This window comes from Plectropomus leopardus, chromosome 10 (assembly GCF_008729295.1).
Source record: "Plectropomus leopardus isolate mb chromosome 10, YSFRI_Pleo_2.0, whole genome shotgun sequence".
Taxonomy (NCBI): Eukaryota; Metazoa; Chordata; class Actinopteri; order Perciformes; family Serranidae; genus Plectropomus; species Plectropomus leopardus.
This window is the reverse complement of record NC_056472.1, coordinates 14,813,719-14,832,798: the sequence shown is the minus strand read 5'-3', so window position 1 is coordinate 14,832,798 and position 19,080 is coordinate 14,813,719. Positions and strand designations below refer to the sequence as shown.

The 19,080-nt window shown below is 38.9% G+C and overlaps 1 protein-coding gene across 1 annotated transcript; it reads right to left on the bottom strand.

The window, feature by feature from the left end:
* Positions 1–3,122: 3,122 nt before the first annotated feature.
* arsh (arylsulfatase H) lies at positions 3,123–14,421 on the bottom strand. Its single transcript, XM_042494583.1, has 11 exons — positions 14,395–14,421; positions 12,764–12,919; positions 12,416–12,537; positions 12,155–12,277; positions 11,550–11,752; positions 8,256–8,476; positions 7,830–7,966; positions 7,375–7,512; positions 6,496–6,655; positions 5,828–5,949; positions 3,123–4,954 (listed from the first exon to the last, which is right to left on the bottom strand). Exons 1-11 carry the CDS (start codon positions 14,397–14,399, stop codon positions 4,548–4,550), a joined length of 1,794 nt encoding a protein of 597 aa, XP_042350517.1. The 5' UTR covers positions 14,400–14,421; the 3' UTR covers positions 3,123–4,547.
* Between the last annotated feature and the right edge of the window lie 4,659 nt (positions 14,422–19,080).

The window sequence follows — 19,080 nt, the reverse complement described above, 5'->3', positions numbered from 1 at the left end:
AACAAAGATGAACTATTTGGCCTTTTAGGAGGAATTGCTCACTATTTCTTAAAGAACAGTGTGTCCAACTGCCTATTACTTCTGAGCAGCATCTCCAGGAATAGTGTGGTTACCAGGTATGGTTGGTGTGCAGTAAAGGGCAACCTGACTGTGACGACAACTGTCCAGAAACTTCACTCAACAGCTGTGTGCCAAGAAACAGCAAGTCAAGTTGATACAACAAAAAGTCAGCAGAATATGTTGATATACGACTTGCCATCTTTGACGTCACATACACAAATTGGTTGTTGTCTACATGAAGTGAACTAGAATAGTTAGAAAAGTTATTTAGTAGGGATGCACGCTATTGTAGTTTTAGCCAATGCCAATGTGTAACACGCATTTAGCCAATAACCGATACCAATATCCACTTTTTTCCCCTCCTAATTTTAGTGATCATCAAGTCTCTTCTGTAGTGGAATTAACATCATATTATGCATACGCTTATCATGATGGCCCACCAGAAAAATGTGACATGACATACAATGCTTTTCTATGTATGTGATATCTATTTAATGTGCAAAACAAGAAAAAGCATGTTGGCAAATTTAAAGCTGATGAACACATCAAAATCGGAAGAATGACTTCCCAACTCAAGAAGACAGACCATCTGAGAAGCATGTGAATGCAGCAATAAAGCATTTCCCAAAACTTGAAACCATTATTTCAGTGGTTTATGATAAAACACACAAAAGTGAAGCAGCACTTCAAAACAAATCAGAGCAGACAGAAGGACAAGAAAAGATAGCAAAAGGTTACAATACTTGTTTGCTGTCATTCAAAAACAGGACACAATTTGACTGATAGAGCAATTGTGGTGAGTGTTTTTGATATTTAAGTGGTCGCTATCAGAATGCTTTTATCATTAAAACTTCAAATACTGAACACAACAAATACGTTCTGGGCTTGACGTTGTTAGTAAATTTGAATGGCAGTGAAAACTAATTGCCAAGATGGAAGACAGATTTTCCACAACAAAGATATCCTGCCGCGGCTGACTGGTGATGTTAATTTTAAAACGTTCTGTGCTCTACAATGACCTCTATTCTTACCGTCACCCAAACTATAGGCACAAACCCACAACTAAATAAAAACAATGCAACAACAGCCCCTTAGCTACAACTGGTTGTGTGCCATGATTAACACAGGAGAGCTATTTTCAGTGTGTTTAGGTTGCCATGCCATATTCACATCTTTTCAAGCTGTATGTGAGTTTCTGTGTGTCAAACAGAGGGTCATAAAAATGCTTTATGGCATCTCCTGGAACACTGACCTTTACAGAAAACCACTGATCTGTTCAAAACAACATGAAATACCGCATGCTTGTGTGTGCACAAACGCATTTACGCCTGCACACACATGCATGTGTCTGTGTGGTTACTTGTGCACACGGTTACGTATGTGCATGACATGATGTACAGCCAGTAACATTCTGCCCCAGCAACTGTCATTAACTTTGACATACAGCCAAATGTCGTTATGTATGGTCGACTGCATGACTTACTGTTAGCGATATAATAGAGTGGCTACTGTAATGAACTGAGTGTTTGATGTACGGGTCGCTGCCGGAGGGAGAGAAGTAAATACTATGACCATGATGGCAACGATTACAGTGATGATGGTGATGATGATGATTATGAAATTTCCCTCCTCACTTGCAGATACGGGTGACATTTCTGGAGGCAGAGGAGGAGGAAGGGAGGACAACAAGGATGAGATGAAGCAAACAATTTGAGGAGATGGAGGAAGCGGAAATGGAGAGACGGAAAGGAAGGAAGGAAAAGAATTGTAGGCTAGAGAATTTTGATGTTTTGACAGCCAGCCACTGCTGGAGGGAGACAAGTTTGAGCACTGATGATGATGTTAATCAACAATGATGACACTGATGATGAAGAGTTTCTTACAGTCGTTTACGTCTTTGAATACTGAAGCTTTTTGGTGCCACAGGGTGCCCTTGTGGTCAAACTAGGACAGCATGGTGGACAACATCCACCCTGCCTCAGTGTCTTTGAGCAATGCTGCTCTGCAGCTGACCTTGGGCTTTGACATTCCTGACAGGGAGTGAGTCAAACAAATAAAATTCCCTTTTTTCAACGTGTAAAAGTATCATAACGTCACTAAAACCACTTGTATAAATAGGAAGCAAGGAAACTCAAGAAAAGAATAGTAAAATGATGAAAATGGTGCAGGACTGAACAGAAGAAAAACATGAAAGATGACTACTTGGCAGTATTTTTGTGATCATTCAAGCTTAAAACAAAATAAACAAGAAGGGATTCCACCTCAGATCTCAAGCGCACAGCTACTGACGCAATACTATACGTTCACAGAAAATCAAAAGGTTATGTGCTCCAGTGCTCATGTATATGTGTGCCCAGCTCTATCTATATCTTTATTTGTTTTGGTCTGAATATACATATAATCCTAATATTTAGGCATAATTCATACCACACAGCACATGAGACCACAGTGACAGAAATGAGCTGCAGCTTCACCCGTAACCCTCACAGCAATCCTCTCTCCCTCATAAAAACACACAGCACTGCCAACTAGCATCCAAACACAGTCTGACTCTGCCCTCTAATGGAACACAGTTGAAACTACCTTCCCGATGGAATATTCCCCAAATATTTTTGAAATATTGGAGGAATTGAGCTAGTTCAAAATCAGAAAAACACATGTGTATTACAGCAGGTCTGACAACTTCACTGTCAGTCCAGGTGTAAACGGAGAGACTGATTTACCAGCATAGGGCCTCATAGAATTCAGGGGAAAATAACTAAGATTAAATTATGTATTCATTCATTTGCAATGTGATGTGGCAAAACTTCCTGAATATCAAAACTGTCAGTCACACCATGAAACTCTTTGAAACTTTATTTGTCTCTCTCCGCCTTTTACTGATTTACGATTGTTAAGTTTTATTTTAGATATTTATTTTGGGCATCACTGCAGAGGGTAAGGGTAGGGTGGGCAGAGGAAGCTGTGCAGAATTATATAATGAATTTTCATCTGTCTAGTTTTGAGAAGGTCAACAGACATAAATAAATAACCAATTAATTATGTATTCAATGAGACAAATAGTCAGTTATGGATTTTTATTTTTTAACCACTTCATTGTGTCACATCTTTAAAGCACTAATGTTATTTACTCATTGTTTTAAATAATAGCACCAACTGAACAGATCCTTCTCCTAATGAATGACACATGTAAACATCCAGTTGTTCCTTCATGTGTGCAAAGATGCATCTTTTTGGGCACTATTGCTAGTGCGTACAGTGTAAAAATGCACTTACCACAGGCAGAGTGCAGCCAATGCATTCTTTAAACTTCATTTTCGGGTAACTTCATTTTAATTTTAGCTTCACTTTTGAAGGTAGTTTATTGTTGATTTTCATTTTGCTTACTGGAGCAAGCTCCAGGACACCACTGGTGACATCGCTGATGACATAGTGATGTTACCGACATCAAATAGTTAGTGTGTTTACATGAACATGAAAAACCCGATCATGTTTAAGAGTATCCAGTTTATGTGTTTGAGCATATAAACACCATATTCTGTTTATGAGAAACCCAAATATGCTACATGGAGTGCTCATGAGGAAACAAGGATGTATATAGGAAATATGAATGACATGATTTCTCTGTGCTTATGTAAACACCATATCCCAAATGTACTCATAACTGTGATAAGCCTCATAAACAAGGTAGTCATGTCCATGTAAACACACTTACTGAGTCTATTGTGGATTTACTTTGTAAAACAACAGAAGAAACTGTAACCAAAACTACAGTGAAGTCATTCTACAACCAGAAACCATGGATTACCAAAACCATTTGGAAACATGGACAGCTATGAAGCAACAGCTATCAGTGTAAAAGAGGCACAAAAAGACTAAACTGCAATGCACAAGTTGAAGGAGCTGCCTGGATCACATTTTACTGGAGCTGTAACATTTTATGATTTCATGTAACTGGTTGATTGAAAGATTTTTTTTTTTAAATATCAGCTTCAACGTGTGGACTTATAGATGATGTAAGCATGTGGACAAAGGGAAAATCTCACCCTAGAATTAGTGTAATCTTACTGCTACAATAGTAATATAAAGGGGCATCAGTTCAGGGCCCTTACAATAAAAAATCTCACGCCTGTCTCAATTTCCTTTAAATGTAGGTTCACTCTCTCTGAAATGGAACCAGAAAAAAATTGGCATTATGGTTGCTGGTCTTGTGAATTAGTCTCATGTTTCAAAATAAATCCAAAAGCAAATGGTTTAATTATGTTGAGATCATGACTGTGTTAGCCTTGCTAATATTATCTTATTATTAAGAAAATGGAACCACCAGGGGTTAATGTTAACATTAAGTTAGTTCCCTGAGGAGCTCAACTTATGCTATTATTGGTTGCAAAATGGTAAAAATATGTAAAGTTATAAACTTTAAATGAGTGGTCCCAGAGCTCTGTTAGTGTTGGTATTTAAGACTCCGTTGTGGATATTTTTTTACCTTAACTATGTGATGTGCCCTCTTTGCAGCCACAGAATGGGAAAGTCCCACAGCAAGGCTGAAGCCAGGGTCTCCACAGAATCTTGTTCCATGACATTTGGCTTTCCACGCTGCCTGCACCTGCATTTGGCTGCATAGTATCATCAGATGCTGGCTGATTTGTGAGGGAATTCTGATGTCTCTCCACAGCTTTGGCGGTCTGCTCAAGGACGTCAGCATATCGTGGCTCAGTATCAGGGGTCAGTGGGCGAGACTCTGAGGGATCGTTGAAAATGTCGTACATCAGTGGTGGGTTGTGGTGTGTCACATGTTTTCCGTGACACAGGCAGACCTTTGTGTCGTAGCATCCGCCGGCTCCCGAGGGAGAAAAGTTGGGAGTGAAAAAGTGCACCTTGAAGATGGAGTCACCTGGATGGAAACACAACAGGAGAAGATGTGAGGATGCACATGCTGAAACTTAATATATTACTTTATTTTTTTCTCCTAGATTTGACTTCCTATTTCCATATCTCAGTAGGGCTGGGCAGAAAGTAACATTTCTTATTTTCCAACTGGTTCTTACTGTAACAGAACCATGACTTTTTAAGAAATAATAACATGGCTGAGTTATGCTTGCAGCAAGCTTTAAGATGGGAGTCGTTTTGATTTCCCCAATAGTAGTCATCAAGTACCGCAACATGTAAATATTCAGATTTCTCATTGCAAGATAGAGAATAATTAGAACTTGTATTAATATATATTGTATGTTTTAACCAAAAGAAAACCCAACAAAAAAAACCTACTAACAACTTGTCAGTTACAGTTTATGTAGGCTACATATGTTTACCTTTGCTCAGACTCAGATCCGAGATTCAATAAGAACTTAAATTGATAAGAGGAACAGAAATTGGGACAGATAAAAACTAAATAATACCAGTTCCTTTTCAAATTTCTCAGTAATATTCACATTTAAGCAAGAATGTTGAAGATTTTATCGTTCAATCTCAACCTAAAGGTTTTACAAAAACATGAAATAGAGAGTACAAGTACAGTACATATCTTACATGTCCTTATAATTCTGCACTCATTCACATATACACATGTTGTGATAAATGCATTATCCAGGCTAGTCTTAAGACAGTTTTACTTATTTTAGATCAATTCTGTGGTATTCTACTTTATCCTATTAGCCTTAAGTTGAAGTACAGTTTGATTTCAGTGTCACATCAACATGGGTGGCTTGTAAATACATGTGTCTACTTGATGACTGAATGCATCTCTGTGCAATGTGTGTGAACTTACTTCCAGGTGGGTGCCAGCGTACTGCGTTCAGGTAGATTCCACAGTAGTGGAACATGAATTCATGCTCTGACCGCTCTGCCTGCCCCTCCAACAGTGGCATGAGGTTATAGCCATCTAATTGTCTGGAGGAGAGAAAGATGAAAAAGTTGAAACACAAATGTGCTTTGAAATCAAGAAAGAGAGATATCATCACAACATTACATGCAGACAGAAACTCTGGTCCTTTAGCCTTTTGTTCTATAGTAAAGCATCTCACATTGTAATCATATTATAGCTACCATATTTAGAAAAGTAATTAGCTTGTTATGTCAAGTAAATAAGTTCTAATTAAAGAAGTAGATGGAAGATATGACATGTACAATGCTTCCAAAATTAGCTTAATCAGTATCAACACAGCATCTTCTACACAACAAAAGCTGTAGTTGTTTACAGATAATTACGTAAATACTTCTGGATCTATGCTATAATCATATGGCTTTGAAACACCTAAATTATTGTGCTACAGTACTTGTACAGTATTTTTCTCCCCTCCTTTTATAACTGTAAACAATGGTTTGGTGTATTATTGTACTCGACAAACTTACAGAGGCTTTTAAACCATTCAAAGAATAAAACTCTGGGGAAACAAATAAGAAGAAATAAAGAAAGCACCCACAGTCAGTCTTTACCTGTCTGGTTGTGTGTCCTTGGCCAAATGTTTCAGTGTGGGATACAGGTCCATGAGGCTTGTAGGTTCGTCCACTTCTCTTCCAGCTTCCAGTCTGCCAGGCCAGCGGAATATACCGGGCACCCTGATCCCCCCCTCCCAGCCTCCCATAGCTTTACCACCTATACGCCAGTTATCAAGAGACATAACGCAACACAAACATCTCCATGTTTGTAATAAATGCAGAAAGAACGATAGAAGCTTTCTATAATGGTAATTTGATCAAGGGATAGACCATCATTTCTCAAAATGCAATCCACGGGCCAACGGCAGCCCTGAAACATTTTATGCGGCCACTGAATGTCACATGAAATGCATTCATTATTTTTTAAATCATTCCCAGTCCATTTCAACGGCTCACATTTAATACACCACTTGGCTTGTTAAACTGTGTCCCCGAAGACAAGCATCTGTCAGGTTAGGCATGACAACTTGTGGAAAGCTACAGTAACCAGTGGCACCTTGTGAGTGTCATGAATGTTAGTGCTGTTCGAGGAGAGCTTGGCCTTTTAATGTGGAAGTGAGATAAATATGATTTTTGTTTTTTACGTGTGCACTTTTTCTGTGCAACCTTCAATCATGTGCTGGTTCCCTAAAATAACAAAACTTTGAGAATCTGATGTAGATTAATATTCAAAATGATTAAAATGACCTACAGTAGTTTTATGCTTTGACCTTTGGTAGTTTGAGATTATTTTATTCCCAAGAGGAGTGCTTTCCTGGTGATTTTTGGGCAGTACAAATCAGATGTTTTGAGACTTATGTGGTTGTCTGCAGTAAAGATAGCAGTTAAAGTTAGTCTTAATTAAAAAAAACAAAAAACTGATAAGATGATGTCTACCTTTATAGATGCCGTTCCAGCCTCCTTTCTGCCCGATTCTGGAATCTGCGTCCTCAATGTGTCCACCATGGTCTGAGGTAAAGTACATTAGAGTATTGTTGGCTAGGCCGAGGGAGTCCACCGTCTCTGTAATTTTACCTAGCAGACAAATTAATATAGCATTAGAGATGGCTGGACAGAGTTTAAACACTACAAACAGATAGGACTGCTTTGGCTTTTCAGATGGTAAAAGGACAATTCTGGCTTCTTTCTTTGTAGTTTTGTAATATCTAATGGTTAGCATAACTTCTACAGACATACAGATCAGCATTATACATACAGAACCCAGCGATAATGGCTGATGGTTGCACCTTTGTGAAAAGTTGCACTGGGTAGTTGATGGCCAATCAGCGGTTTACCAGCCTTAAACTAAAGGCCAGTACATACTGTTTAACAATGCATGACAACATATTTACCAATCATCCAGTCCATTTCTTCTAGGTTATCACCGTAGCGACCATGGCGACTTTTGCCAGCAAAGGCGGGGGTTTTAAAGAGTGGCGTGTGGACATGGACCAATGAGAAGAAGAGGAGGAATGGACGATCAACATTCCTGAGGAAAAATGTGAAAGGACAAGGCGACATTTTTTTAGTTGTTGTCAATAAAACCCACAGTGTTGCCTGTGTAGTCAATCCCTGATATATGTTATCCCTAGATACCATACACCTCCTCTGATCCATGAGCCACATATTGACCTGTTTCTTCATACGGACAAACATCGGCACTGTAGTTTATTTCAAGTCAATCCCACATACACTCTCCTGTTGCAGTAAATACTCAGGGATTTACGGTTGTGATGCCATTTTATGTTTCAGAAGAACTGTGAAGAAAAGAATCAAACCTCTTGATAAAGTTTTGTGCCTCTCCCAGCAGCCTCTGGGGCAGCGTCTCCACTGTCATGGGCTGTTCGATCACTTCTTGGTTCCTCATGATGATGCAGTTCCAAGTTGGCAGGAGTTTAAAGGGCATGTACCACACACCGGTTGCTAGGATACTGAGAAAAAAAAGTGCTACCACTAGCCACCGGCTGACATCAAGGAGGCCGCACACACGGACACACACCTGAAAATACAAAGCACAAACACACCAAGTGTGTTTAGAAACAAAGTGCACACACCAAATCAAAAGCTGCAACCATACAGCCAGATACTGTGCTGTGTTCAGACGCTTTTGGAAAGTTATCAATTTACTTAAAACCCTAACTACCAGCTTGCAGTTGTATGCCTCTGCAAACCAGTGAAGTTGCAGTGCAGTTAAATCAATGATTGTCCAGACTTTTCTGTAGCCATGACAGTTGACAGTGCATTAAATATGGGTGTTGCTGCATGGATGCATCACACACAAGTGGACACCCAAGATTAGTGTCACCATTTCAGCATCTGACCAAATGTCTTCCCCTCTCTTCCTGAGTAATGATGTTGAATAATGGACAGAAAAGTGTTTTTGCAGAACATTATGATGCCACAGTGAAGCTGACCATATAAATGTCATCACTTCATCACTTTATGCTATTAGACATCTGTGTGAAATATTGTCAAAAAAAAAAGCGTATGCATTTTGAACTATGGTCAAAAACATGTTTTGTGAGGTCCCAGTAACCTTTGACCATAATTATAATCAGTTCATCGTTGAGTGCAAGGGCGTTTGCACCAAATCTGAGGGAATACCCTCAAGGCACTCTTGGGATATCACGTTTACATGACTAGGACGGATGAACAACACAAAAACATAACACCACAGCTGTCAATGGCGGGCAGGCATAAAAATGCATAATTTATATAAATATATGTAAATAAAATATAAATAAGATAGACATGCAATATCCATTCATACAGTGAAGTAAAGATTTTTCCAAGAATCCATAAAAAATACCTGCTGAATTAACATCTACCTGATAATGTCTCAATTAGTGTTGTCAAAAACATTGTTTTATCTATACATATAAATTGATTAGAGTGAATATTTGAAATGTTTCAATAAATATTTTCAATACTTATTTTCTGCAGTATTGACAAACCAGTATCAGCTGTGCTTTCTTGCTCTCTCTTATTCTTAATGTTTACTACAATGTGATACTGAAAATGGTACTGAATACAATATTTTTCAAGGTATTGTTTCAAAGTTTAAACAAAAAATCCAATATTGCAGCAACACTGGTCTCAACCAATATTTATCATTATCATTTCCACAACTATAGGATTTATCACTGGGATTTTCCTCTGCATTGCACTGGACATGTGATATCGTGGCAATATGACACTTCTTTCTACTGTCTGGGACTTTGATTTTGATGCAATTCCAGGATTTTGCCACTAGATGACATTGCAAACCACTACCAAAGAGTAAAGAACTCTCTTTGAATAAAAAAAAAAATGGTAAATTGAGTCCTCTGTTCATACATACTGTCTAGTATTTAAATTTAAACCTGAAAATAACTATAGTCTATAGACTTATGTCTTCCTGCTAGGCACTCTTGTTGTTGTTGTAGTTCTCTGTTTAAGACTTTTTCACTTTCTCTCTTTCCAAGCTGTTTGTTGCTCCACTAAATGCACAGCTGGTTCCCATTGATCCTACAGGTGTCCTCTCAGAGTTTCAGTTTCGATGTTACTTTGCTTTCCCCTAAACAGGTTTCTGGCTGTCGTGACTGTGAATTTCACAATTGCAGCTTTTGTTCCCAATCTTTTTTTCAAGCCCTGTGGCTCATGTCTCAGTGATTACGCATTCGTTATTTTGCTTTGGGGTGAACGGCACAGCAGTTCTTTGTTTTTCCAATTTCTTCCTCTTTGTCTGGCAACCCATGTGTGTCTCTCAGTTTTCTTTGTTTTTATTTTTCATTTTGGTTGCTAGCTCAGCTGACTTTTTCGTCTTACTATTATGATATCTTTTATCTTTTTTTCTTACACTAAAGTACATCACACAGTGGTTTCCTTGGAAATGTATTACTGAATTTCAGGAATTATTTTGTGCTGTTGAAGTATACAGGCTCCTAATAAGCAATGTCAACATGGAAAGTTATGGAATTGCATACTGATAAACTTTGGTTTCTCATTTTATAGAAGTTTTTCACTGCTGCGCTTTCTGTGCAGTAGAAATATGCAAATTCTTTAGAAGTTTTGACCTGAGAAAACAGAGAAAAAGAGCTGTGGTATTCACTTTTGCTCAAGAGGTAGAAAACCTACAAGTACCAGAATCCACTGCGCCACACTGGACCAATAAACAATATAAACAATATGGTAGCCAGCTGGTAACAAACAAGCTCAAATTTCTGAAAACATCTGAGGTGAGAAATAGGCAAGAAATCTGTCAGATGATGCATTTGATCTGGGAGATGAGCTGCAAGATCTGGGTGCTGGTCGAATGGAAGGATGTTTAAAACGGATCAGTTAAGTATGGTGACCAACTGTCTGCTTCAACATGTTCTGTTGTATATTTGGGCATTTCCATAAAATTAAGTATTAAAAAAAAAGATCAGTTAAAAATACAACCCACACTGTATGATACAAAAATGGTTAAAAATTGTCAAAGTAACCCATTAGTAATACTAATTATCTCATGTGCATAGACTGATACCAGAACATTTAACATCTTTAGTTCCACAACAATCCTGTTTGAGTGTGCTATGTATCTGTACATGTCTGTGATTCACTGTTGTTTAGAAAGGCTGGTTGTCCTTTTCTTAAAAATAAAAATGCACAGCTTTAATTTACAGAAGTACAGTGACTGTAAGGAGCAAAACATTTACTGGGAAAAAGCTTTCTTATGTCTAGAAGAGTTTGATGGGACCCATTTGAAAATAGCTGTGCTACTTGTTTCCTAGCCAAAATAAGCCTAGTTTTGGAGCATTATTTAACTCTCTTCCAACATAGTTTCCTTATGTTGTCTACTTTCACAAGATACTGCCACCTTTGCACTAGCTTAAAAAATGAGCGCCTCACAGCCTCTCAATAAATACAGTCAAACATTGCTGTGCAAATATGACCAGGATTATTTTCACTAGCAACTGTATCAGGGTGGCCATGGTCCCCTCTGCCCCCCTCCCCTCGCAGGTGCAACTGCATTCATATTTAGATGTACTTTCTTGCGATTATTTCTAAAGAGAGAAAGCTAAACTCTTCAACTGGGAAAAAACACCCACCAGTGTGAGAAGTCCAATTCCAAGAAACATTGTCAGATTTCTGAGTGTGTGCTGGAGGTCTGCGAGGACATCATTTCCCTCTCCGGGCACACAGTTATTGAACAGGGTGAACGGCATGCCATAGAAGTAGCTGAAGCCATGCTGGTTCGGATGGTGACAGTGGTCCCCTCTGTGTTCACAGCTCACACCCAAGTGCCACTTACCTGCAAAAACACACAGAGAGGAAGACATTAGATGCAGCACTTGACACTCAAAAACAAAGAGGTGGGACAGGAACGTAAATGCATGGCAGCTTTTTACTTTTGTGTGCATGCTGATGCATTGTGTATAAAAATTGCCTAATGTGCAAGTCAGAGGAAATTAGGAGTTTTTCATATACTAAAATGCACACAGGCAGGAGAGCAAGACGGACAGACACACACACACACAGCAGTGTGTAAACATGCAGCTGACAATCTGTGCAGCTGACCCAGCCTCAGACACCTACATGATGACAAACATCTGACCCGTCGACATGTCCACAACTGCGGTGCCTGCACAGGGAGGATCAGGACAAATTTCACAATAAGGACCAAAACAGAACTGATGACACCAGGTTGACTCACCCACTAAGCCTGTGGTGTATCCTTGTTGCTGCAGCCTCTTAGCAAAGGTGGTCTCACTGGGTGGCAGCCCCCCTGAACCTCCGAGGAACAGCAGCACCTGCACACGACCTGTGCTACCAAGCCCTAGTTAACAGACAAAAATAAAACAATAAAACAGTATGGAACATACTGTCCAACATTGCTGTACAAATATGACCAGGGTGCTCCTGTTTGCACTGGCAAATTTGGTTTAAGTTTAACAAAGTTTGAGAGTTCTGTTACCTGAGCGGAGTGCATAGCGCCCGGTCATAAAAGCGGCACGGCTCGGGGTGCAGAGAGGGGCAGCTGCAATGTGCTGAGTCAACTTGACCCCTTCAGAAGCAAGTCTGTCTATGTTTGGAGTCCTACAGGGACAGAACAGGTGCAAACAGGTAAAACAGAGACATATAAATAAATACATATTAAATTCCAGGCAGACAAGAAACATTACACTGGATACCACAGACATTATGTTATAAACAGGCTGTGATGATGAAAGACATTGTTAATCATTTAAAGTGGGGAAATTAAGAATAGAAGCAAATGCGTAAGAAACAGAAAAAGAACTGTAACACCTTCATTAGAACTGACCTGATGGTGTCATTACCATAGCATCCTATATCACCAATGCCGAGATCGTCCACCATCATCAGAACAAAGTTGGGCTTCCTGTCCACCTCCTCCCCCGTGACTTCTCTCCCTGCTGCCAGGAGCAGTGAGAAAACAAGATGTGCCAACAGAGGGGACCTTAGGGTGAACGATTGAAAGGGATTTCAGCAATGTTGTTTGATGAGTGTAAAGTCATCAGCAACAATTCTGTGAATCCTTTAAATGATTCACTCTATAGTCAGTAATTCTCTGGCTACAGCTACTAAAATGTGACCATTTGCTGATTTCCTCAGTTTTATATCACTGTTTTATCGTAGTCACTGTGCATTACGGCTGGGAGATATGGGCTGAAAATTATATTACAATATTTTTTGGCTATATCTCGAAACACAATATATATCTTGATATTTTTAAATCTCCTCAAAAGTACTTAATTAATGCTAGAATTGGGAGATGGCATCGAACATTAGACCCCCCCCCCCCCCATTTCCTCTTTGATGTGACAATACTGTAGGAATGACTATTTGTACTATAAAAAAGTATGAACACAATCTGTTTTGATCAATAATCATTGGTCATGCAGATATAATGACATTGTGGGTAAAGGTTAGTATAAAACGAAGTTGAAATTGTTTACTTTACTTTAAAACACAATTTATTCCATATCACAGGATAACAATATCCAGTGTCTAAAACAATATATAGTCTCAATTCTTGATAAGCTAAATCTTTATATTGCCCTGCCCTACAATGCATTATTTTCCATTTTAAAATTATATAATTTATCTATCTATCTATCTATATGCATATCAATCATATTATTGAATTATAAATAATGATGCACTGATGTGCTCCCTTTACTGTTGCAGCTGGTAAATGTAGGGCTAATTTTACATCATTTATATATGACTTTACTAGGTAGATTATGAATTTCCCCAAGGATCACTAAAGCTTAATTGATATAACAGCATATCATAAGTCATCTAAATAGATAAGTGTATAGAATACTCAATGATAAAAGTAACTGAAGGTTTTATCCTACATATCCTTAGTTTGCAATCCTATTAAGACTGACCCTCACCAATGACATTAGTTATTTTCTTCTAGTTTGCCTCGCAAGCAAAATATATGAAACGGAGAGTAGAACTGGTTCCCATTCTTAATCATTTCGGCACAATGCCAGGTATTGTGTAAGAGCTGAGGCTGCATCTGAGCTGAAGTTGCTGTGTTCGTCTTTCATTAACAATACAACATGGACTTTTGCCTCTAACAGTAGGAATGACTGATGTCTCAGAGTCTCGGCTCTGTGTTGTGGTAACTGTTGTTGCAGCAGTAACTGCGATGCGCTGCTCGTTGCACTGCTTGAGTAAGCTAAAACAAACGTGTGCAAGTTTATAACTGTAAGCGTCAGTCTAACTATAGCAAAGATGCCACGCGCTAACAGTCTGTGATGCCTTCAGAGCAAAATCACAGACATCAGACAGACGACTCGTTTAGTGTTCGTTTTCTAATTTCTGGTCCATTCACCTGGTTTTACGGTAGTTCAATCAAAAGTTATTGCATTATGCCGTTGTTTTGAAGAGGCGAAGGTAAAACCTGACATGTGGACTCACCTCATACCTGCACAATGAACTGATTCAGAAAACTATGAACTATGTTTACCTCTCTGCTTCGGAAGCTGCATGACGCGCCTCCGGCTATACCGTACTGACTGGCGTATGAACGCAAAACCACAATTACCTTAATGTAAGGAGTATATGCGCACAAGTTATTTTTGTAAAAAGAGCAGGGGTCTTCGACGTTTTTCAGACCAAGAACCCCTTAAAGTAAGACAGAACAGGGACACCCTACTACATATCATGTGTAAAAAAAAAGTAGTTGGACAAGGGAATATTCTCTGAATATTTAAAAAAAGTCTTGTCAGCAGCAGTTGTAGCATGATGTATTAGCCTCACCTGCTACACTTTCGCCGGTGTTTTTTCAGGTGGACGGTGTGTCAAACTCTTGCTCGAAAAAGTTTCAACGCTATTTATTGTGGCTCATCAGAATGTCCACATAATTAGGATAATTATACAGCCAATTGGCCCATTTATAGTACATAAATGTAAGCTTACCAATTCACCTCCTCCTTAAGGATAATTGCCGTAGTAGCTCACATGATAGCACAAGGAATCATGGGTAAAAGCCTATCATGTTGTTTAGGCCTACTGTATTTTGTTGGGGAGTTTTTAAGGCTGATTTATCCTTGCCAGTGACAGTAAAATTCATGTAGACCTAAATCTGTATTTTCATTTTTGAAAAAAAAAAAAAAACAGAAAAACTTAAATTATCAAAGTCTATACATAGGAAATCTATCTATCTATCTATCTATTTTTCTAGGCCTTTCTATGTGTGTATATTTAAGTCTGTCTATCCCAAAAGAGATAGAAAGATAGGACTATTCTCTATCTCTATCTTTTCCACTGATGTTGACTGCCAGCCTTTTCAGACTACTTGGCGATCATCTAAAGCTGACATTGCATACCTCTCATCACAGTTTGTCTGTGAGCCATTTCACCAAAGAGATGATTCCTCTACATATTGGGTCAGTTTAATCATCTTTAGAATTTTGATCAATAAAAACTCTCCAGGAAAAAGCAGAGAGCCACAAAAACTAAATCAAATGTCTTCTTCTTTCTTGCCTTTTTCCATCTTATGACTCTTCAGATGTATCATGTGACCCCGATCCTCCCTGATCCTCTGGTCAGGGAGCAGTGGTTTCAACAACCTTACAGTGCAGGAGTAATGGGTTGACATAGATGCCTCTTGGCCCATCAACAACAAAAACTTCTGATGTCTTATTACTGTAAATCAATCATTTGAATCTGGAATCATACAAGTACTTTTACTTTAGTAAATGACCTGAATGCATCTTTGAACCCTGCTGTTTTTATGAGCGTGTTAACGTCACAGACACTAAGACAGTCAAGTTTAATTGCTTCAACCATGATAGATAATTTAGTGTGAGTAACTTGAAATCCAATCCACTCCATAACCGAGTCAGTATCAAGTCATCATAGTTGCTCCTGATGGTTGGTTTAATTAGGTGGTGTGCGCTTGGTGTGAGTTTAATGGCTGGTGGGTATGAAATTGATACGAACATGTACAGGAATTATGTGTGTGCATGTCTTTGGAAAGAATAAGTGACGCAAGTTCCCACATTTTACCTGTGAGAGCCTCAGGTTTGTATCTTTATAGACCTGTCACCATAAATCAGTTTCCAGGCTCGTAACTGTATATGAGTTACGTACTAAAAATACCTGACATATCAAGCATTTCAGGTCATGGCTTGTGATGCCCGTTTGTGTTCTTGTTCTCGCTGAGCTTTCTTGACTTTCAAACAGCTCACAGGCACTTATGAAAGTCACAGACGATCAATGAGAGAGAGAGAGAGAGAAAGAGATGCAGCTGTACAGCTGTTACATAAAGGTGTTTTTCAGTCAGTTGATTAAACTATAAAGACCTTACTGTTTTTCTCTCTCTCTCTCTCTCTCTCTCACACACACACACACACACACACACAGACAGACCAGACAAGGCAGGGAAATAAAACACCAGCTCCCACGAAAACTGTTTAATTGACTCCTCAAACATTATTTACACAATTCCAGAAGAACAACACAAGTGCCAGATGACAAAAAACTGAAGAGGACAGTTCCTACACAAAATAAAAACACAGCATATTTAAATAAAAAGAGTCACTGGTCTAATTTTTTTTTTTTAAAAAAAAACAAACCGATGAATTGTCTAAATATGTGTTATGGATCAAGATGTATACAGGATAGGAAAGTGCTTCTCCCATAGAGATTGTGTTATTAAAATCACCTGCAAAACATCTCTGCTTGTTTCACCGTTTGCTTTCTGATGATGACATTTGATCTTTGTATTCAAGAGGGCAGGATTAAGGCAGGACTGGTCAGCGCCACGATTGATACCTTAGCATTTTCTGGGAAGTGCACTTCAGGACCCTGTGAGTCTACAACTTCCTTGGTTTTACATTCTGGTTTGGATGCTATGCTCCAATACTTTGTGTTTACAAGGAATGTGACTGCTTGGGACTAAATGTAGAGTGGGCCATAATGCTCAAAACGCAAGCATTCCTTGTGCCATTTTAGGGATTTATTGTTGTTTCGGCCTCCTTTACATTAAATCAGTCCCAGTGAGGTTTCTGAATGTGCACTGCAGGACAGCAGGGTGCTTTTGTTAATTCCTCTTGCACTTTTTGGAGTGCACAAAGGGGGCGAGTACTGCATTGAAAGGATGTTTTTTTAAAGGCATCAGTGGCTAAATCTGAAAGCTTGTACTGTTATTTAGCTGTTATTTTGTGCATTATCACTCTGTGCCATTGTAGCAGATGCAATAAGAGATTTCAGACATCCGCTCGGTCCAAATGTGTCTAGAGAAACTCAGTCTATCACAGATTACAGGATAAGAAGGCATTTCAAACCGAGCTTTGACCCGGCGTCCAGCCCACAGTTTTACACAGTAGGATTAATCGATATGTGACATCACAGACTATTAATATTTCTCATCTTGAGGCTAGGCTGTTAGCAACAGTCTCTGTCCTGTATTGCAGCTATATGGTGCTTTACAAGTAACACACTTTACATGAACTGCAGCACTATGCAACCTCTATAACCCTATTTCAAAGTTTAAAGGGAGCAGAGCAAGTACAAATCTGCAAGGCAACAAAAAGACATTCAGAGGGTAATAATTTTTGTGCTACAGCTGCAAAAAAAAAAAAAAAAAAAAAAAGGGCTTTTCGATTTTTATTTTAAATGCAGTAGCGCTGCATCTGAGGCATTTCACAATACACAAAATACCACAGCAAACTAGTCGACTAAAGACAATCTGTGTCAGCTCTGAGGCACCACCGCTAAAAGTAAAATTCATATAAAAATCACAGGTGAATGGTGTGGAAATTATGAATGATACAAAAACACTGTGACAGCATCTGGCTCGCTCAAATGAAGAGACACACAATGAAGAGACATATCCCCCTGAAATGCAGTGTTGGTTTAAAAAAAAGTACAGGAAATAAATCAGCAGAAGCCCACTGTGAACAGACATATGGCCGCTGCAATAATAATGTAAGAGTTTCACATACACAAGGAGGTCAAGATGAGACTTTTCAACCACCAATATGTTTATGAACGAAGTAGGATCATACATTCCTCAATTGTCTAATATTTTTTGATACATTCAACAACTCTTTTTCCCATTTTCATTGTTGTTGTCCCAACTCTCTTCCCTGTGTGTCTGTAGATTGGTCAAGCCAGGCTGTATCAGTGAAAGGCACTATAGAGGAGAAATTACTGCATCACAACTATATTGACACATACTACATCAGAACAATGTCTAATACATTACTACATGACTTCTTTTGATTTGTCTATGTCAAGTGAACATTCGTCCACTGACAGTAACAGGGTATGACTGCACTTCACTTTAACTCACCTCAGTAAATTTCAAAATATATATAGACCTATTCAAAAGTTTTGAATAGCTTAAAGGGAAAGTTCAGATTTTGGGCTGGGGTTGCATGATGTACTTATCCACAGACAGTATATTACAGACAGCAGATGTCAGTCAGCATGCTTCAGTTTGGAGAAGCAGGCAGGAGTCCAGCACGGACACTAAGCTGTCTACTGTTGTAGAAGGATGAGCGACAAAATGCATTTTAGCCACCTAAAAAAATCAGTATAGTTTAAGTGTATGTTAAACTTAGAATATTTTCACTGTTTAACCTTAACATCACACAGTGATTTCTAAAAATGAAGCTGCTTCAAAGCCAGACTCCGTTGAGAAAAACAGTGATTTAACGCTGCTGAACACAGGAGCTGCTGGTCTATGACTGCCTCGATCAGTTAGGTAGTTTGTGTTATTGTGTGACTGGTGTTCAAAAGGGTAAGTTCAGATTCACAAAGGTCACGCAATAACTCAAACTACCTAACTGATTGAAGCAGCAGTAGACCAGCAGCTCCTGTGGTCAGCAAGGTCAAATCACTGTTTCTCTCAATGGAGTCTGGTGGCTTTCACGAGAACATAGATGGGGAACTGAAGCTTTAAACAGCTTCCCAATCGAAATGAGCTGTTTGACAGAAGGATAAAGCCGTCAAAAAAAACTGTCAATATAGCATACACCTTAAGTGATATCAATGTATTGGGGTAGGATGTATTTGTGTGGCTGAGAAATGTTTTGTTGCTGACCCCTCCACAGCAGTGCATTGCTTAGCCTCTGTGTCAGACTAAAACCTGCT

Bases quoted from the DNA above. Each gene is read 5' to 3' on its own strand.
- arsh (XM_042494583.1), bottom strand. The intron at 12,278-12,415 runs GTAACAGAACTC...TCTGTTAACTAG, and splicing joins GCGCTATGCACTCCGCTCAG to GGCTTGGTAGCACAGGTCGT. The intron at 11,753-12,154 runs GTGAGTCAACCT...GTGTTTTTGCAG, and splicing joins ATACACCACAGGCTTAGTGG to GTAAGTGGCACTTGGGTGTG.